Here is a 20960-nt window from a genome sequence, read left to right as displayed (position 1 = left end):
GAAACAGCGTCCCCGCCGTACTAGGAGAAAAAGTACTCAGGCAAGCGGATACTGGTATCGCCGGCAGAAAATGCTGAAACGGGCCACAGGACAGTCGCGTTCGTTCGCGCGAATTTATGGCAACCGGTTTACCCGATTGACGAAGGAATGTCGGCTGCTGTTGCGCCTGTCAACCTGCCTCGAGGACCGACCACGACAGAGAACCGCCTCGTTCCTCTCTCCGCCTCCTCTCAACCGAGCTTTCGTCCTCGACATAAGGCGCCGCTTTTGCGGATCGTTTCTCTGGAGTTATAGATCTCACCATCCTCCCAGTTAATCCTTCGTGTTTAGGTAAATGGAAATCGATTCAACGCCGTCAGAGAATTCAAAGGATGATGGTTATGTTGATTGTTTTCAAATGTATGATAACCTTATATAGTGTCTGAAGATGTAACTTTTGATTTGCTAACAATTTTGTTGTGGAGGTGGAATGTTTATGAAGACAGGTTTATTGTTTTAGGTCTTTTGATTGCTTGTTCCTTCTATAACTCACAATTCTTTTTCAATTCAAAAGATTCCTTGAATACTCCTTTCAAATAAAATCCTTCCACAAACAGTCAGCCTTGATATCCACTTGTATAAATACATATTATACATATAAATACATACATATTATACATATATTATTTTTCCCAAAGAAATAAAAAATACTTATCTTATTCCCATCGTAATAAATTCGTTCTGGAGTCCAACTTTCCACGGAGGATACATCAAGATAGCTTATTAAATAAATAATTATCTACAGGAAATTTGACACAGTTCGTCGTATAATTATCGACAGATCGTCGATCATAAAATTAACGCCATGAATATCCAACAAAATTATCCCCTTACAAGATCCACTTCCTTTCCTGGAAATTCAACAACTCTCGTCTTACTTAAAAAAATGAAATCGTAGCAGGAAATAATTTCCGATTTCCCAGATCGAACCAATCACCATCTCGATCAAGATCGCTTTCCTAGTAATTATACGTTCTTCCTCTAATTGCGAACGCGTTTCGTGCGAACGAGCGCACACTTATCGTACGTTCGAAACTTTCTTAGCTTGATTATATCACCCGATTAAACACCCGATTAAACGAACCCGAGTTCGAAAGGAACCGTTGAAAGCGTTTCATCTTTCGTCTTGCGTCGTTTTTCCGTTGGAAAGCATCTTGGTTCGCTCGTTACTCAAAATTTTCAAGACGAACCTCGTCAAAAGTAGGTAGCTAACTGGAGCTATAACATGTTCTTGCCACGATGTGACATATTGTCCGGCTGGAAACGGTCATTAACGTGATATAAATGTCCCGCGGTCGCGTGAGGACATATATACGCATTTCTATGGCAGACCGTTATAACGATCCGCGGGGACGCAGCTCGTTGGATCTAGTTTTTAGTAGTCCGTTGCACAAGTTCGCACCTGTACGCAACGCGATCACGGGATTTCACACAGTTGGAAATTTAAATTATCTTTTCGCGTCATACATAATTCGATCGTTCACCGATGTTTCCGGCGCCAATTTTCCGCCACCAGTTTTTCTTAGGTCGTTGAACTTGAAAATATTCTTCGCCTACTTTACGTTAAGTTGCCTTCTGTTCGTTTTATCCTGTTACGACCAGTGTATGCGTTTCAGATATTGGTTTTGTATTGTATTGGTTCGTTTTAACACGTTGGATTCGTAGTTGACAATCGGTTGATCGATGTTTTCGTGTCAAGATGAGAGGGTCGTTTTCTCCACGTCGCGTTTCTTGTTCACAATCATCGTTTACGATATCGTGTCACGGGTATTCGAGTTCGAGAAATGTTGTCTGAGTTCTTTCTTTGGAGAAAGCCTCGCTGATCGACTGTCAAAGGTACAACGGATCTTCGTATATGATCCTTTACTTTTTAGGCAAGCTTTTGAAACGACAAGCTTGGTTGTTATGTAAATAGAATGTAATGAAAATATGTTTTTTTAAATCTATAATTCCAACACAGCAGTCGACCATATAGAGGTACAGTACGCTGAATATGTGCAAATTCACCAAGATTTAGGGAACAAAATTGTATTAATGTAATTACTAGCAGATTGATTAATCAAATTGCATCGAAGTACGAATAATTTAGTTCCTTACATTATTGTCATATTATACTCGAATCTCTAAAATCTCAAGTCTATAACATATCCACCGATAAGATCCCAAACAAAACAGAGGCAGATCTTCGCAAACAGAGACGTGTAATACGTTCAAGTTTTCGCGGCCACTTACCACTGAGCCTATCATATCTCTGCTTTATTTAGCTGCAGTACGGTTATCAGGGATGACGCTCTCTGTACGCAGTTGGGCATCCTTCGTACAGGCGGTCGAGCCGACGATGAAACTTGGCGTGCGAGAGCAGCAACAGAATATAGAACCGTGTGGTATCGTTAGCGTGCTCGCGGGCGAGCCAGCGTATTACCATAAATTTCCATCGGACCGTTCAGAAGCCAATTAGCGTAAGTCACACCGAGATGAAGACCGCGATACGTGGTTTTACTTAAATCAACCCGACCACGGGAGAGAACCGTTTGCTCGGCCACCGTTTTAATACCGTGCAATCGGTGCAGGCACCACGGGCATCAAGAATGCCGCTGGCACACTCAGATAAGCCAATGCGATATTTTCACGAAATTAAGTTAAACCTGTTATATCCTTTCGACCGTTTGACACGTACACGCAACAAGTCACACGATATTTCTCGGCGTCTTACCAATCTCACGCTGATCCAAACACCAACACCGACAGCAGTTTCAGTTGCCGATCTACGATTTCTGCTATGTGAACCTCGCATAAGCAAAACTGATCAACTTCGCTTTTTATTAATTTCTTAATTTCACTATATGAGTAGGTACACCATTCAATTTTCAAGAAACGTATGATTTACTTCCATAAGTTCATCCATCGTAGGAGGATAAATACGCAGTGTAATAAATATTTTAATTTCTTTGAAACTCATTTCAAAGCTACATGTAATCCAAATCTAAGCGACTGTTTATGCATTTATGAAAAATCTAAATATATAACAATATATAGAATGAATGTAATATACGAAAATATCCAAAATATCTAAAGCAAAGTATATGGATTCTATGTAGGTTCTATATTTTTAATGATATATCCAAACATCCAAATTTGCATTAACGCCTGCAGCCTACTATTAACAAAGTGAATAGACACGATGGGAGTAAGTGAAAAATATTATATCTTTGTCACTTGTTCTCGATAGATCTGCCTTTGTGACGAGACTAGTTTTATATTTTTAGAACAAAATCACTACCTGTTCCGCGAAGATTATAATCCGGATCCTGGATTTATTGGAATTTAAGCGACCTGTATTGCATAGCTCTTCAGCTCCAAGCTGGAGACTAACAATGGAGTCGCGTTAAAATGTATAAGTACACGTTTAGAAGAACATTTAAAAGGAGCTGGCATCGTTGGCCCCGATAACCGATGTCGAATAAAGTTGTCGACTTATTGGCGATTCGCTAGGACGCAATCGATCGACGTTTTATCGAGCACAACGGCTGACCTCTACGGTTTATCGGTCCCGGTCTGATGTGATTTTCCGCAGGTGCTACCTCACTGTTAGACTATCGTTTTCGCTATCGCGATCCCCGTGTTGCGCGCTATGTACCGATAAGCGTGCTCGTTTCGTACGAGCGGGATTTTATCGAGTCGCGATCGTGGTGCTCGGTTAAGTAACTCGCCGCGACGATTTTCGCATTCGTTCCAGGTTGTCCTGCCGGCAGGTAACGTACGACGTCCGTTCGTTACATCTGCGCGACCTTCCAGTGAAGAGTGGTGTGGTATGTAAGCGTAATATGTGAGCACGAAGTAATATGTGAATGTAAAAGCACGTACTCACTAGCAAATGCGTTGGCAGACAGTACCTGAATGATGTTTGCAACTTTTATAACTTCAATGGCTACTCTATAATTTTCATGCGAATATTGCTTGTAACTGACTGTAGATTTTTGTGCATTCAAAAATCCATAGAATGTATATAATATATAAAATGTCAAAAGTATATTATTTGTTACGATATTCAGTAGGTGAAACAACTGTGTGCCCTGGTTCCACTTTTTTAATGCGTAAATGTAAATATGTCTTCTGTGTGTAAATTTAATGTGCGAATATAGAGTAGTCGTCTTAGAGTGTAAGTGTCGTATGCAAGTATAGAGTAGTGTGTAAATGTCGTATGCAAGTGTAGAGGACCGCGTGTACGAAATCACCGATATTTCAAGGTTCGATAACGATCTCGATGGTATCTCGGTGGAATTCGAGGAACTGCAACGTGGTTTGAGCAATTTCACAGTGGAATTTTTCACGCTATGTTAATGGCGTGGCAGGTAGTCTTTTCAACGTGGTGGTCTGCGTTCATTAGAATGAAAAAAACAGGGAGTGTTAATTGCATTCTGCGTTGAAAAATTCCAAAGTTTACTTCGCGTCGGTTTGTTCGCGTTGCGCAATATTGGATGTTTAGAGAGGTTGTATGCACGTACTAGTACTTTGGAAACAAGGATAACAATCTTGATCTTTCTATCTCTTTCTTGACTGCACTCGAAAGTGAACGTCGAAGATCCTACGTTTCAATCAAACACGCAGAGGCATTACTTCGAAAACTGACATGTAAAATTCAAGATTGCTTAATAAAGGAAGGCCTATCTTGTTCCATCTGTTGTACGACAATTATTGGCTCGACGTTATGACTGATATTTTTAAAAACTGTCTTGTAAGATCGAAGGATCGCTCAATCGAGAATAACAAGTCAGACATTCTTTAAGCGAACAGTGTAATACTTTCCATTTATATAAATCAAAAGGAGGACCTTGGAAATTTCTTCATACGGAATAAGACATTACCTGTATTAGCCTTCTTCGTGTAATACTATGTAGCTGAAGATTTTACGTATTTAATTTCTTATTAGGTATACAAAAATAGAAGATTTATTCAAAAAATAGTTTCTGATATAATTTTCCAAATATTTATAAAATAGTGTAACAATTATAAACTGTAGACTCTCATTTGCATTTAAGATTACATTAGCAAATAAAAATCGCAATTTAATAATAATCTAAAGAGAGAAAATATTTACCTAAAATTTAGCGACCTCTTAGGAAATTAAATAACAATCCATCAAGGTGTCACGAGCGTTAAAGCATTAATTCGCAAGAAACGATAGTTCATTACCCCGCAACCTATACTTCCAGAGCTATTACATAAACCTAAAATATCAGCCGGGAAAATCTCGCCTAGACCAGCTACCAGAGCCTCCATTCAAGCATTCCAGAATCAAACACGCCACTATTCACAGCTCGCGCGATTAATTTCTAGCCGAACAAGGTGGCCCGAGGAAATTTCTCTCCAAAACGGCGCGAAAATTAAATAATGGCCGGTTGGTAGAGTCACAACGGAGTCTCGTTAATTCCCATTTACATTCAATCTGTTCGAGGTGAATTGGAAATGCTTGGAAAAAGGCGCAAACGGTTCAGCTTTCCCTGACGCGGATTCCGCGATGGGATAAGTGTCGCGGTCTCTCTTCCGTTTTGGCTATCCCGGCTCTGCTCTGCTGCGTGGTAAACAAGTGTCACGCATAGCCTCGGGCGGAACGACGGGCACCGCGAAATGATTTCACCGTGAGAGAGTTGTGAAAGAGCTCTCGAGGCCCGAGAAACGTGTACGCCAGACAGCGTGGCGTCGCGTCGCCGGCCGAGCGCCTTGGCACAGCGACCACGTTTCCCGTGTATATAATACGTGTACCACGGCCGTGGAACCGGAACTCGACCCGCCATCATGCGCCAACAGGGATGGGGAACTCGAAACTCGACGTGCCCGATGAATTTTCAACTCCAAAGTCGCCTTGCCCATTATCACAGGGGAAAAATTTGATAAATCACATTTTTCGAATTTTACAGGAAAGGATTTTTAAAATTCAGTACATTCTCTGTTAATCTTACATTAATAACATATCTTCATTCAGTTTGAATTAGATATATATTTCCATACATTACCGAACAAGACAATCTTAAATATGTTTTTGATAGTTTAAAAAATTTTACAGATTATCAAGTAACTATCTCAACCAGTAAGTGATTAACCAGTAAGACATTGAAATAAAAGAATTAATAAGAATGAACTTATCATGATTTTTCCACATGTTCTTCAACATTGAGCCCTTAATTGAGAAATTTGTTCTTATATGACAAAGAAGAAAACAGTTGATTTACAAACCATGTGAAAACCATAGCAAATTTAAATGAATAGTTCGAGTAGTTCAATGTACTTTTTGAGAAATTTCGAGGACTTGGAATTTTATATTTTGATTTTTAATTTAAACGAGATACTTGCAAATACGGGAATTAATTTCGACGGAAAACATACAAATAGAATCGATTCTCAGTATATTCTAGTTCGCTCGGCGAGTAAACAAGTTCTTTTTGGAAATTATGCCTTGTTTAATACTTGTCGATATTGATCCGATTATAATCAGGCCTGATCGAACATGTTTATTTATTTAGTTGTTTTATTCACTTTGTTAATAAATTGATTAATGAAAAATCAATATCGAATTTGTGAAAAATGCATCGGCAGACACAAATATCCGATATATGTAGAAATTCGAAACGTTTCATCGGGTAGGTATTTAGTTTTCATCGCGTGTCAGCGTTCTCATATTTGCCGCAAGCGTTCTTTTCAGCATTCTTGGTAAATGCAGACCGAAAACCCGCGCGTTATTTGCGGTGCAATTAATTCCGCAAAGATTTAAACTGAATCTTAATTGGAGCAAATCAAACAAGTTCTCTCGTTAAACTATATAGATACACGAGTATAACAAAACGCCCGCTAGCGAGAATAATAAAGGAAAGGGCAGTAATAAAATGTACGATACGTTCCGTGAACGGAAACATAACTAACTCCACCCACATCAAAAGGTGAGGTCGATCTGCAAGACGGATGAAATTCAAATAAGAAATTTAGTTCTAATTGAATTTAAGGGTATAATAAGATAAGGTTACTTGAGTTGTCTTAAAATTCAATCTTGAACTTTGTACATTGTAATATGAGTATGATAATGAAAAAATGAGAAAATATTTTAGACACAACAAGAAAAAATATAAGAAACGGAAGATGATTCGAATAACTCTGTGGTAGTGTTACTTCAGCCAGCGAGGAAGTACTATAGAAGCACTAATAAAATAAACTTCCAAAAAAAAAGTAATATATACGCGTTATTGGATAATGATAATTACGATTGGAAATATTAACATTGAACGAATTTATTTCCTTTTGATGGGTAGAACATATCATATCACCGTAGAAATCTATGGCCATCGAGATGTAAATGCATACCAGATATTTCATTGTTTACCACGTCACTAATGAAGAGGTAAGCAGTTTGTTTTATAACAGAATTTAACGAATCACAAAACAAATTACTTGCTTGACTCAAGTAACTCTATTTTATTCTGTTCAAAAGACAAAACACATACGTATTCCTTTAATTCGTGGCTGTGTTATCGGTTGGTTTAACACAGAGTGCTAGTTGCATGTCGACGATACCAGAGGCTCCTTTCTATTTTCGTTAATAAAACAGCCCAGCGCTGTAGCGGCGTTGGAATTTTGTATTAGCGGATAACCGTCTAAATTAGCAAACTCATTCGCTGATATCAGGGAAAATTTGCATCCCGATAGTCTAACACGTTTCACACGGACACTGTTGCTTGCTTGGAAGTTGCTTCTTCGCTTATGGTTGAGAGGACGATTAACGTAAAAGCGTCTGCTATTTACGAGGAGCGAACTAACCGCCACAGGGACAGATGGAAATCGACGTCGAGTAAAATAGGAGCGAAGGAGAGAAAGGATCGACAATCGGGCCCGATCTGTCGATCAAGCTCGAGATCTAGATCTAGTAAATGAGGATTTAGTTCTTGCGAAGGCGGTCTAAGATCGGACGCCAGTTCATTAACGTGCAACGATGGCTCTTGAATGAATGGCTAGCTCTCGCGAGGTTGATTAAAGCTTTGAGGGTGAAATCGTACGATAAAGCGGTTTTCCGTTTTCAGTGCTATAGGATATTCAGCTTTTACTCCTATTCATTGCGAATATATAAACAATAAATTTGTGCTCGTCAAAAGTTATTCGACAATTATGTTTTAGTTTTGATAATTTTATTTCGAATTCATTGTAAATTGTATCTTTGTCCTCTTAATGATTTTGATATAATCAATTTGTATTCTTACTTCATTGTATTACCTCTTCCAATGAGGATTTTATCGATATTTAATTTATATGATATTCGATTTCGTTTAATTGTTTTAAATTAAATATTTAAGGGTATCTCTTTTAAATTGTTTCGAACCTGATAGTCGAGTCGTAAATCTGTAATTGTTCAACAGAAATTAGGAATTACGTGTTAACTCGACGATCGATTTGCATTTTCAATGAATTACCATAATACTTCGAAGAAGATTCGAATATTCGATCACGACGATCGATTAAAGCTTCTTATGTGCAGTTAATCGACCAGCCAAAAGCTGATGTTCTGTTTGTAACATAGCATGTTACAAACTTGATTATTTCTTTTTTAGAAACTCACTTTTTATTCATATTTTAATATTTATTTTTGTAAAATGATTCAGGGAAAAGTTTGAAGATTTTAAGAACGCGCGGAAGTTGTTAAAGCATGTGAAAATATGCCACGAATATGGAATTTTTTTAAATTTGCGGAAACTAATTAATAGCGATAGCGTAGAATTTTTTTAATTGCGGAAGTTAATTAATAGCAATAGCACGAAACCTTTTTAATTGCGGAAGCTATATTAATAGCTATAGATTTAGTCTTCTATAAATATATTTTCATATATTTAAAGTGTCTTTTTTTAAATTTCTATCTTAGTTCTCAGTTTATCCTGTACTTTTTTTACTCGAAACGCGAACGTAGGCGAAGCTTGTCAGATTCTTTGGCCGAGAGTGGAAACATCGCGTCAGGCAGTTTGTATAATGAATGATATCCTTCACGTGGAATGGAATTCGCATCTCGTAAAAGTATTCTCGGATTGACGCAACTGCTTGTTGTGCGAGAATGGTACCGGATGCGCGAGAAGTAGGCGAGGACAACTATACCGTGGCGGCAATTAATGGCATCAGATTAAGTGGTTTTCAAAGTCGCTTTTATACTATGCCAAGATTTCCGCTTTGAACCCCTTTTCTCTTGCCAATTTTTTACCGCACTCAGTTGATTGAAGTTCTTCATTTTATTTTTAACGTACCAACGTAATCTACTTAAATTAGCCAAAGCCAATTAATACGAACTCATTACAGTATCTACTTCATCCTAAAATATTTTACAAAATTATCCCACACTTAAATACTTCTTGGCTTATCTCCAAAATCTACTCAACCAACTCTTTTAAACTTCAATAGAAACACTCTTACGGAAACATACTTTGCAGAGCATACATAGAGATCGACAACATCTATCTAAAACCCAGTATTATCGAAGAATCTCCCACGACGAATAAGCCAAGAATGTAAAAACTTTTCAAAGTTGACGCCGGTGGATTGGGAAATGACAGGAAGTCTAGTATCGTAATCGAATGTACGTAAGCTAGCATCAACGTCAAAAGACACGTGTATGTGTCGAAACGTCGCGCGTCTATCTATCCGTCGTGAATCTATCCATTCATCGTTGACCTTGTTAGAAAATGGAGCGGAAATGGTTATTGGTAACGATATGTCGGTGAGAAATAACGAAAAGCTCGGTCAGCTAGGGACAAATCCGTGGGCAAAAAGAGGTCGTCGTCGAGGCTGGAAATCCAGGGAACCAGATCTGGTTCGTGAGGTGGTTAATTGCCACGACTCGAGACGATCGTCTTTGTCGTTCGTCCCGTGAATCGACACGAAGCTGACGGAAAAAGGGAAAAGAAAGCTTCGCGAACCGTACGATTCCCGGAGGCTCGTTACTGAATCACGATTGTCAATGAAGAAATCCGCGGCCTGGCGAGCGGAGAGCAACCGCGATGGAAATCCATGGAATGTCGTTCTCCTCTATTTCTTTGGCTGGTCGAGAGATCGAGGTATCCCCCTCGTACAAACGATACCATACTTTCGAACTGGGAGGATTTCAACTGGGCAGAATCGATGAGGCTCGTGAGAAGCGTACGCCGTTTTTGTTCTCACAATTCGTTCGGCTCGCTCTTGTTTCTACCGAGGAGACACTGTGCGAATTCACCAACTCGCTTGTCCTCCTCCTTCCATCCTACCGGATGATACATCGTTCTGGACGTCATGATTTAAAATGCTGATACTCCTTTCAACCCCTACCTGTCCCAAACGTTCTTTCTTCGATTCGACTGTAAGCGGCCCATTCGATTGCGGAAAAGATTTCATTAAGTATTTTGTTTGGTACTGAACGTGTATGGTGGAGCCGAAAAGGGATTCGTGATGTATTTTTCAATGGACGGTTTAAAATTCATTGGTAAAATACTTTGAAATGCGCTTCCTTTATTTTATGTGAAGTTCTATAAATCGTTTTGAAGAATGATTATCATAAAAACAATTGACTCATTTGTATTTCATGTAGAGTATATGCTGTATTGTATTTTAGGAAGATATAAACTGGGCTTAATTTTTAATGCGTTGTATTTTCTTTACAAGATCTTTAGAAAAAGCGTATTTCTGTTAATGATAGTGGGCGAAGACAAACATTTTGTTTCTATAAGGGTTAATATGTCGGACATATACATTTTTATCGATATTCAAGATAAATTTATTTAATGTTCGCGATAAAAAAGAGATAGCGTAACGTAAAGAATCCATTCAACAACGTCATTAAAGAACTCCAGGGTCTCTCCAGATTGAATAACACCATTCAGGAATATTTTCAAACTACAACCAACTTTCCATCTACAGCAACTCCTCCGTAACTAACTTATTCATCTCTCAAATCATTTATTCCCGCAGTCACATCACATCAGATATTACATTATCTCGTTCCTCGTGTCAGAATCCTACTTTGACTACGTACTCTCAAGTGACACAAGCGCGCGGCCTTTTAAAGACCCAACATATCAGACCGCAGATAAAAGAATTTTTAATGAAGACCAACATTCGCACGCGATATTTTTCGCGGTTGAAACTCAGCCTCTTTCTATCTTCTACTTTAACTTAATCTCTTTCCGGTTGGCCCGTAACGAGAATGCAGCAACTGACATATACTCGAGTTAGAAACTAAGGAAAACGAGAAGAAGGTAGGAGACATTCGTACAAGATCATATAACAGGATAAAGCCGTGTATACAATTATGACGGGGCAGCATGGGCCAAAATGGAAAAAACAAGTGATTTTGTTTTATTACTAATGTGGGTACTATATTTCAACTTTTAAATTCTATTTTAGTTACTTTCATTTAGTTACGTTCATTATGAAGGCATTTAATAAACATAATTTTAATTACACAATCTTTTGTATAAATTGAAAAGTTATAGACTGAAAGCATTAGCGTTATTACGATCCTTCAGTTTATAATAAAAAATATTTCAAAAATGTTAATGGTGTGTAACATAAAGTTGAAACGAGGAATTGTATACATCTATAACTACTTTTTCTTTTTTTTTTTTCGTAAACCTAAGATACCTGTCAACATTAATGCAACGTAATTGGATCGAAAATGATTGGAAGAACGTAGCAGGGTTAAATATATGATTTTGTACGGGTTTCTCATACGCGTTCTCCAGCGACCAGAAATATATTATCGATTTAGAGGAAGCGATCCATTGGTCTGGCGGACCAATTTCAGGGGACGACGAGATCGGGAGCGAGGCAACGTTTAATTGATACTTAACGCGAGAGGGCTACGACTAATGTGCCAAGGGTCCTTTTAACAAGCGAGAACGGCGATCTGGGTCATTGTACCGTCATCGTATTCTAAATTCGGAGTGCAATGAACGTTGTGCGATTTTTATTCGTTCGAGTTGCCAGCTTGGTAATTTAGGAAGCACGCGAAGTATGCATAGTACGAATTTTAATCGGATGAGTACGTTGAACGATTGTTTACGGCTTCTACAAGTTTAATTGTCTTCATATCCTGTGGCAAAGTTTATACTGTTTATGAAGGAACTTTAACTGTTAGAGATTTGACGTGGAGATTAGATGTAAGTTGCTCCGATATTACGGTAGATTGGACGTGTGCTTGGTTTAATCCCATATATACTTCTTGGATTATCAGAGTTGGAATTTGAGTTATAAGAATACAGAATCATCACAGAATCTTTACGAATTATGTCACATAACTGATATTCAAATATCGATCCTCAGAGCAAGCAATTCTATCGTAAATTGAAAAATCACAGTTGGCGCGTAAATCGAATCTGAAGACTTCGATCGACTCTAAAAATAATAAGAACGTGCGTCCTATTGGAGAAGGGGAGAGGGAAATTTTATTCTCTCTAGATAGTAGACACACGTAACCGGCAGTTAAAAAAGAAGGATAAACTAACATTCGCGCAGAATAAATAGTAGAAGCCCATAAAACTCGCACGAAACACTGTTCGTTTTACGAGTCCATTCCCGAGCCATTGTCACGCATAAAACACCAGGGTTTGTTCAACCTGCCTAGACGGAAGTGACGTCGTAGCAACGTGGGGCGACACGGCTCGTTGGTCAGCACGAACCCGCGCGGAAATAACTCACGTACGAGAATCGTCACGTCGTGCGGTAACACGCCGGAACGGAAATGCAGATATGTAAGAGAAGTATAAGTGGCGGATCGCTGATAATCGTACGCGAAACGCGGCTTCCCCGTCTCCTCCGACTCGACTTGCCCGCTTCTCCTTGAGGATAAGGTTCCCTTCGTTCGGACCAGTCGGACAACGGGGTGTACCTCGAGACACTTTCTTCTCCGTCTCACAAGAATTACTGCTCGTCAACCGTCGCTTCTCGATAATTTCGTTCAAGAAATATATACGGTCAGAAAGTATGCGTTTAAGACGTTAAGGATTTAGGGTGCGTCGTAAAAAGAGTGTAGAATATAGAATCAATTATTCGAGCTATTTAGATATAGATATAAATAGAGGAATCAAGCTTTTGTAATGAAGTATAAAATTGTGTATTTGTAAGTGAATTAGTTACGTCTCGTGGGAATATATTGGATATGAATAAAGAAATAGATTTAGAAATATGTGCTTGAATAATATATTAGGTGTATATTGGTGATAAAGAATAACATGGGACATAATGATCATATTTGCATAAATAACATGAAACCAATCAACCGCCTTACTCAGGGATTGCCAGTACGTCAATTGAAAAAAATTAAGATAGGAATATCTAATATCAGCAAAAAATCATAGAAAGGCATGGAACATAATTTACAAGACTGTAATATGTAAATTATGTGAATCAACGGATGTGTATTTTTCAACATTCCCACCTTGTTCCATATTGTCTGACATATACTGCATTTTTCATTTAATATTGCAATTCAACTACGTTATGTCTTATGGGCGAGTAAATGAAATTCATTAGCTACCCCTATAAGGAGAAAGAAAATTACATTTTATACCAACAGCACTGAATTTAGAACTTACGTTTACTCAACATTCTTCATTCCCCTTGATGAGTACTATATACTAGAAGCCCTTAAATTCTTTGATTTTAATTTTACAACACGCTGTCCCTATACACGCTAGTAAAATATACATAATGTAGTGGAATGTTGATTATATTCGGATATAGCATAGCATAAAAAAAGAAACACTGTGTTAAAAACAGTACTATCTTAAGCCAGTTTGTAATTCATAGGAATCTTTCTATAAACAAATCCTATATATATATATATTTTTTTTTTTGATTAATTTAAGAAGTGTGTATTTAGGATATAATATACGATCTTGTAAGTGTCAAGGTTGTCGTTCGTAACGAAATTCTAACGGACTTTTAGTATCACCTAAATTTTTCTTCTAATGCAGCGACAGGAAATTATAGCTTCTGTTAGAATGAGTGATCGAATGGTGAATGTCTGAAGAGACATCTAAGATTCGAAAAATCTATTCCGGTCGGGAGTCCGTTTATTCTTAACGGATATCCCATTTCTGCAATGCCGGGTATTTTTAACCATGGCCCACATTTGAGCACGTTGATTATTTTCTCGTATAATCAAATGGCCCTGTTGTCTGACTTCGTAACGTTCATCGATGAAGAATAAAAAAAAAAGAAGACGAGGAGGAGGAAAAAAAGAAGAAGGAAAGAGGGAACACTTTGCATGTCATTTTACGCGTTTCCCTTTCCTCGAATGCTCTGGTAATTTCGTTTAACGATCTCACTGCTCGGCATGGCGTTTACGATTAAAATTTATCACCGTAATAACGTTACACCCCGAGGAAAAAGAACAGATTGTACAGCGTTAAGCTGCTAACGTAAATATCCATAAATACTCTTCGTCTATTCCTTGCACCGCAATCATTAAGGTTCAATCCTTTTAAAACGCGATAAGCTTTCTACGGAGTGATTTGGTCTCTCATAAGCGACATTCACGAATCTGTCGTTTATTTTCCCACTGTCGTACATTTATGCTTCGATTCAGCTTTCATTTGCAAGTATCAAAGTATAAACATTATAAAATTCATTATACACAGGAGAAGTCTTTCTTAATGTTCAATACGCGTATACAGTAATTTTACAGCAATATGCATTACATGAAAAGTTTTATTCTGAAAAGTTATTCTCCACCAGAATTTCTAGTTTCTACTTCACTATTGCAAATTCTTGATTTACTACTGTTTGAATATAACCACCTATACCAAACCCAACGTAATTCTGAAAAGAAAACTAGCTTTTGAGCCTACATTCAGAAATTATATTACTCTCTACTCGTCAAATACTTTAAAAAAATACACCTAAAGATCTGTGAAGAACATTTGGTGTCCTAAAATAAAATTCAATGCAGCTATGTATTAATCATCACATTCTCTCTAACACTCAAGATCCTCCCACTCATTAATAACGATTTCATGAAAGCTAGGGAAACGGTACATCCGTGACAGCGATTAGACACATTTGAGGCCAAGTTTTCGTCGGCAAGAGAATTCGTCGGCGTGCGCCAACGTAGAGGCATAGCTTCCATTATGTCCTCATGCATCGCCATGAAATAGAATGGAAAAAAAATTGCGGCACTAGATGGTTAGGTCGTGATGCTCGCTTCCTGGACAGCGAGCGGCGCAAAGAGGAGTTTAGCTGTACGCCACGATGCCACCGATGGAAACCGTGCGAAGCGACACGAGGTGAAACTTGGTCCATTGTCATGTGGCGAAGATCACGTAAGGTCACACACTCTCCCGACTGACTCTCGCAGCCCTGCCGATGCCCTACGTGGAAACAACAAAGGCGTCAAGTTTCGTAACGAGCAACAGAGCGTCGGCTTTATTGTTAGAAAACGGACTGGCTTTGCCTACGGTCGTCAGAAGGAACAGCGTTTCAGTTTAGTCATCTGTGGCCCCGATCCGGCTCTTCCAGACGTCGAATCCCACGTTAGTCTCTCGGCTCGTTTGTCCGCTTGATAATAAAGCGTGAAATGGTAATTCAGAGTTGCATTGTGGGAAAGTAGAGGAACATCGGATTGAGGCGAGGTTTGATGAAGAACTTACAAAGTTTGAGATGATTTTGTAGTTATAACATAGAATCGATAGTTTGTCGGGCTAAAATGGATAGTTTCTCAAATTCGACAGAACATGAAGTTGGCAATTAACCAAATGGAAAAATCGAGTTGATTTTGCAATAGTAAGTTGACCAGTATCAGTTCCGTAAAATACAAAATCAAGAAATAGTCGAATAGAGAAATTGCGACGTTTGTGTATTCTGTAATCGTATGGTGATAATTTGCTGGGTCTAATAATTTAATTAGCAGAAATTATAATTGTGACACAATACTGTTAAAGGTGTCTATGCTCAGATGAAGTTTTACTCGAGAGCTGCGTACATTTGCAAACACATACATTACGTAACTCTCCTTTCTCTTCTTCTCTTCTTTGCGTTTCTTCTATAGTATATCGAATACAACAATTATAGTAAAAAAAAAGAAGTTAATATAATTAGCTGCTGAACAAACAAGGAAGGCAAAATGCGATTGATGCCTTATTAAGTTCGTTATTATATACAACCGATGTGAAATATCAGTTATGTAAGTCAGAAATTCAAGATTTCAAGAGTATTCAAACCAAAGTAATACTACGTTAAAACAGAAAACGTGTAAAATGCATGGAAATGATTCGTTCTTTAAAAAACTGTATTTTCATGGCAGAGCTGGTGTAACATAAAGGCGTGGTTTTTTTCTTCTCACGCCTGCCGGAAGAATCATTCATCTTCCACAACTTACGTACGGTGTCACAGCCGATTGCGAGAGACCATAGGTAAAAGCAATGGGGCTTGAAACACTTTCTACAATTAATTACACGACACGATAGCGTCCTCGACGGTGGTCCTTAATTTGTCGCTACATCAAACGCAAATTGATTATCAACCAGTGCCACTGGTGGCTGCTAAACATTCGCTACGAGTCGTTAATCTTGCACGAAACGTTTCTCCACACTCTCCAATGGTCGACTGGAGTGTATCATGAGTCACGTCTCCTCTGAATCACGTCATTAGCTCGTTGTAATCTTCCACGAGCCCCACTACCGTAATAGTATAAAAAAGGTCAAGTTTCGAGGTAACCACATATTGCCGCGTGTAATCCAAAATTTATTGATATAGACGTAGATCTTGGCGTTCTTTTAATAAATCCCAAAACGAATCGTTGCATCGTACGTTATTGATGTCAAAACCTGTCAGGCATGGTCGAAGATGGACGGAGATAGAATTCTTGCTTATGACTGTTACTTATGCAAATGAGACGCGCGATTAAGGCCGCGTTTCGTAACTTTCCTTTTAATTAAGGGCATCGTTGAAATTCGCTCTCGCTTAATTTTCGCGCGCTCAATACGTTTACACCGTTGCAGGGTGGCGGCGATGATTCGGACGAAGATACACAATGCGCCCTCAGCGAGAATTGGACGTTCGAGAAGAAAACCAGACGCTGGTCCCGCGTGTGCGACGTGACGCAAACCAACGTCGAGAGGTTACAGGCGATTGCTGGGCAGAACTTGCAATCCGAGGAGGACTCGTTGGAGGATCGACTGGAAGCCGAGGAAGCCGAGGATACGATGCTGGACACTCTCAGATACAGTAGCTTACCACCTGGTACGCTTCCCGATGAGATCGGCCCGAGATTTCGAAGAACCGGCTCCGAGAGACTGAGGGATGGAGCTAAAGCTTTCCTTAGGCGGGTCGAGTCGTTGAAATCCCGACGGCGAAAGCACCAGAACCGCGACGGCATCGTCATCAGTGGCCCGCAAATTCTAGACGTGATGTCGATGCAGCAAAAGATGAAAGAGTTGAATTGCGTGGACGTATCACCTACGGGACCCGCGCCGGTGTCTTTCAACGATCTTTTACCAGGTTCGCCGCTTCACGTGCCTGGATCACCCGTCACGTTACCAGCTTCTCCTTATCACCTTCCACCGTCGCCTCTGACCAACGCGCCTAGTCCGTTCGGCGACGATTCGTCGAGTTATTGCTCGGACGGGTCACAAGGAGGTGGCCCGACGCCTACGCCGACACGCACGAAGATGAATCGAGCGAGAAGGTTCTTGCATCGTGGCCGAGAGGATCAAGGCGCGCTCAGCGACTCCGAGTGTCAACCTACCAGTTGGCGACACAGGTATTTCAGAGACGCGAACAGCAATCATGCTAAAGTGTTAGAGTACGTGACTGCCCATCCCCAAAGTCCCAAGGATTCGCCGACCAAAACTCCCATAAATAGTCGCGGAGGAAGCCTGAATCTTGGGAAGGAGTCGCAAAGGTACAGGGACAAGTTGTCGGGACAAAGTCAGGAAAGGTACAAGGAAGACAAAGTGGCCGCGTTGAAGAGGGAAGACAAAATGCACAAGAGCTTCAGACATCGCGACGATCCGTACAGAGAGGGTAAACTCTTGTCCAAGGAAGTGACGGTTTACAGAGAAAAGTCGAGGTCCAGGAGTTCCGAACTCGCTGGAAGTCAAGAGAGCAGTTCGACAGTAGCCAGTCGTGATTCGGATCAGGAAGAGGATTCTCCAAGGCACAAGGGTACCGTTGTTAGGTGGCACAGTTTTCAAAGGGGATCACTGTATCCTGAACCGCTGGATCCTCTGTGTTCACGAGCTATGGCCTCGATGTCCTGCGGGCAACTCTTGGTACTGAGGAAATTGGCTCTGTTAAAACTGACCGCTTGCATGGAAAGATACTGTCCAACTCATCGTACGGGTTGGAACTGGGAATTGCCAAAGTTCATCAGGAAGATAAAGACCCCTGATTACAAGGATAAAACAGTCTTCGGGGTACCGTTGTTGTTATCTCTGCAGCGAACCGGCCAGGCTTTACCAAAGTGTATTCAAATTGCGTTGAGGTGGTTGAGAGCGAACGCCCTCGACCAAGTTGGAATTTTTAGGAAGAGCGGTGTCAAATCGAGGATACAGAAATTGAAAATGATGACCGAGACTCTCGGGGATAACATTAATTTTGATGGTCAGCAGGCCTTTGATGTGGCTGATCTCGTTAAGCAGTATTTCAGGGAGTTGCCGGAAGCGCTATTAACCAACAAGTTATCCGAGACCTTCATCGCCATCTTCCAACGTGAGTATATATGTACATCTATATATCAGTATCCATATCGATGACAGAATGAGACCAATACAGAATCTTTAACGCTCTTGATATCCATACATCTTTAATCTCGTAAGCCTTCTGAACTAATGACTTATTAGTAAACTAAATTAAAACCGGCAACAAAGGTAATTACAGGTATCCATAATTGTTACAGATGTACCTGTTGATCTGCGACCGGACGCAGTGCAATGCGTCCTGCTGCTTCTGCCAGACGAGCATCGGGAGGCGTTGGAGACTCTGCTCGATTTCTTGAACCACGTAGCGAGCAACGCTCCCTACAACCAAATGACAGCCTCGAACCTGGCCGTGTGCCTGGCACCGAGCCTGTTCCACTTCAACCACAGTAACACGAACGTGACCAACAGGTCGAGCAGCGTATCGCCACGTAGGAGAAAGACCGTGGGCATTCCCGATCAGAGGGAACTGTCGGAAAACAAAGCCGCTCACGACTGTCTTCTGTATCTGGTCAAGATGCATCGTGAATTATTCATGGTGAGTGGCTCGATGCCGAACGTCCAGGTCGTTCGAGAGGAGCGTCATCCGTCGTCGTCTCGAAACGGCGATTGTGATCGCGCTCGAATCTGAGATATATATACATATATATTTATACATATGTATATGTGTGTATTATTCGGATATGTTCTCACGAATCATGAAGGGAAATACGAGTTAATCTCACCCCCTTTTCTCTGTTTCTCGTTGCATCAGGTCTCCTCGGATATGTTGACGCAGTGTCATTTCAATTACATGGAGGAAAGCGTACCGGTCGCCTTAGAGGAGCTGGGATCCGAACTTAAGCAGGATTGGAGAGGATATCTTTACGCTTGCACTACGGCCTTATTGAAGGAGGCGCGTGAGAAGTACGTACATTTGAAGTTTATCTTCCCTTTTGTCGTAATTTTGTTTATGATTAATATAATGATGAATCTTCTTTAAAAAAAGTTATGCTTTCATTTACACTTTTTGGCATTTGGTATTTTTTCATATACCATTCATTTTAGACTGTTTGATACAAGTTCTGGTGTTATTTTTCTACCTAGAATTCTTCTATAATTTTCATCCAATTTCAGCGAAAATTATTCATTTAGAAAAAATATTATATACATGTAGCTGGCTATATAATGTATACTTCTTTTACAGAAGTCGAGGATGGGTCACCGTGCACAATCCAGCTGATAGCACAGTGGAAATGGCATACAAGAAGGTCGGAGATGGACATCCGCTCCGATTGTGGCGAGTGTCAACCGAGGTGGAAGCACCACCGAACGAGCTTCTCCATCGTGTTCTGAGAGAAAGGCATATCTGGGATCCTCAGCTTTTAAAGTACAGACTGGTCAATAAACTGGACACCAACGTGGAGGTCTTTCAATACGCCACTGGGAACATGAGTCCTCTTCCTGCTAGGGATTATTGTGTGCTAAGGTGTGTATTCGTGTTTGAGAGGCACGATATTCAATTGCATCGAGAAACCGAACGTGACAAATAGCAAGACTGATTTATAAGAGGTGTAAAATGTGAGGGTCGAGTTGTAAATTATGTAATGTTGCATTGTACAGATCCTGGCGTAACGATCTCCCTAAAGGAGCCTGCGTCATCGTAGAAACATCCGTAGAACATCCGGATGCTCCTGTTATGCCTGGTGGAACACGTGGTATTGTTTTAGCCTCGCGCTATCTTATCGAACCTTGTGGTAGCGGTAAATCACGGATTATGCATCTCTCCAGAGTGGATACAAAGTACGTATTCTTTGGATTTTGGGAATCGATAATCTTTTTATATGCACTGTAAAAAAATTTCAAATCCCTAAAAATATGAAAAATTATGAATTGGCGATTCAATATTTTGATTGATGAATATCAATTGATCAATATCCTTGTAGATTAATAGTTTTAAATACTTTAAATCGCGTTAGTCCCAACTTTAACCATTAAATTTAAATAAAAGATATTGATTTTCTGTTCATATTAACCTTTTTACAATTTTTATATTCATACATTATTTTAAATCATAATCCTTAATACTATTGTGCTTAATTTTTATTTACAGAGGACGCACTCCAGAATGGTACAACAAAAGCTACGGCCACCTCGCTGCCCTTCACCTCAGTAAAATTCGCAGCTCCTTCAAGCATACAACAGATGGTCCTGAGAGTAAAGTCTGAGAGGAAGCAACCGTGCAACGAA

At 39.8% G+C, this 20960-nt stretch overlaps 1 protein-coding gene across 2 annotated transcripts in view; it reads left to right on the top strand.

Moving 5' to 3' along the window:
• LOC100745795 (rho GTPase-activating protein 7) overlaps positions 1–20960 on the top strand; it is a 356581-nt gene that overhangs the window by 332871 nt on the left and 2750 nt on the right. For both annotated transcript variants that reach the window (XM_003493120.4, XM_012391197.3), the window contains 6 exons: positions 17034–18744; positions 18932–19269; positions 19486–19637; positions 19918–20199; positions 20334–20513; positions 20824–20960. In XM_003493120.4, coding sequence (XP_003493168.1) covers positions 17034–18744; positions 18932–19269; positions 19486–19637; positions 19918–20199; positions 20334–20513; positions 20824–20938 — 2778 coding nt within the window. In that variant the 3' untranslated portion in view covers positions 20939–20960. The remainder of the gene's footprint in view (positions 1–17033; positions 18745–18931; positions 19270–19485; positions 19638–19917; positions 20200–20333; positions 20514–20823) is intronic.

The sequence above is a fragment of the Bombus impatiens genome, unplaced genomic scaffold (assembly GCF_000188095.3).
Source record: "Bombus impatiens unplaced genomic scaffold, BIMP_2.2 scf_0969, whole genome shotgun sequence".
In the NCBI taxonomy this organism is placed as follows: Eukaryota; Metazoa; Arthropoda; class Insecta; order Hymenoptera; family Apidae; genus Bombus; species Bombus impatiens.
The sequence above is the reverse complement of the archived record's forward strand: the minus strand, read 5'-3'. Positions and strand labels throughout refer to the sequence as shown.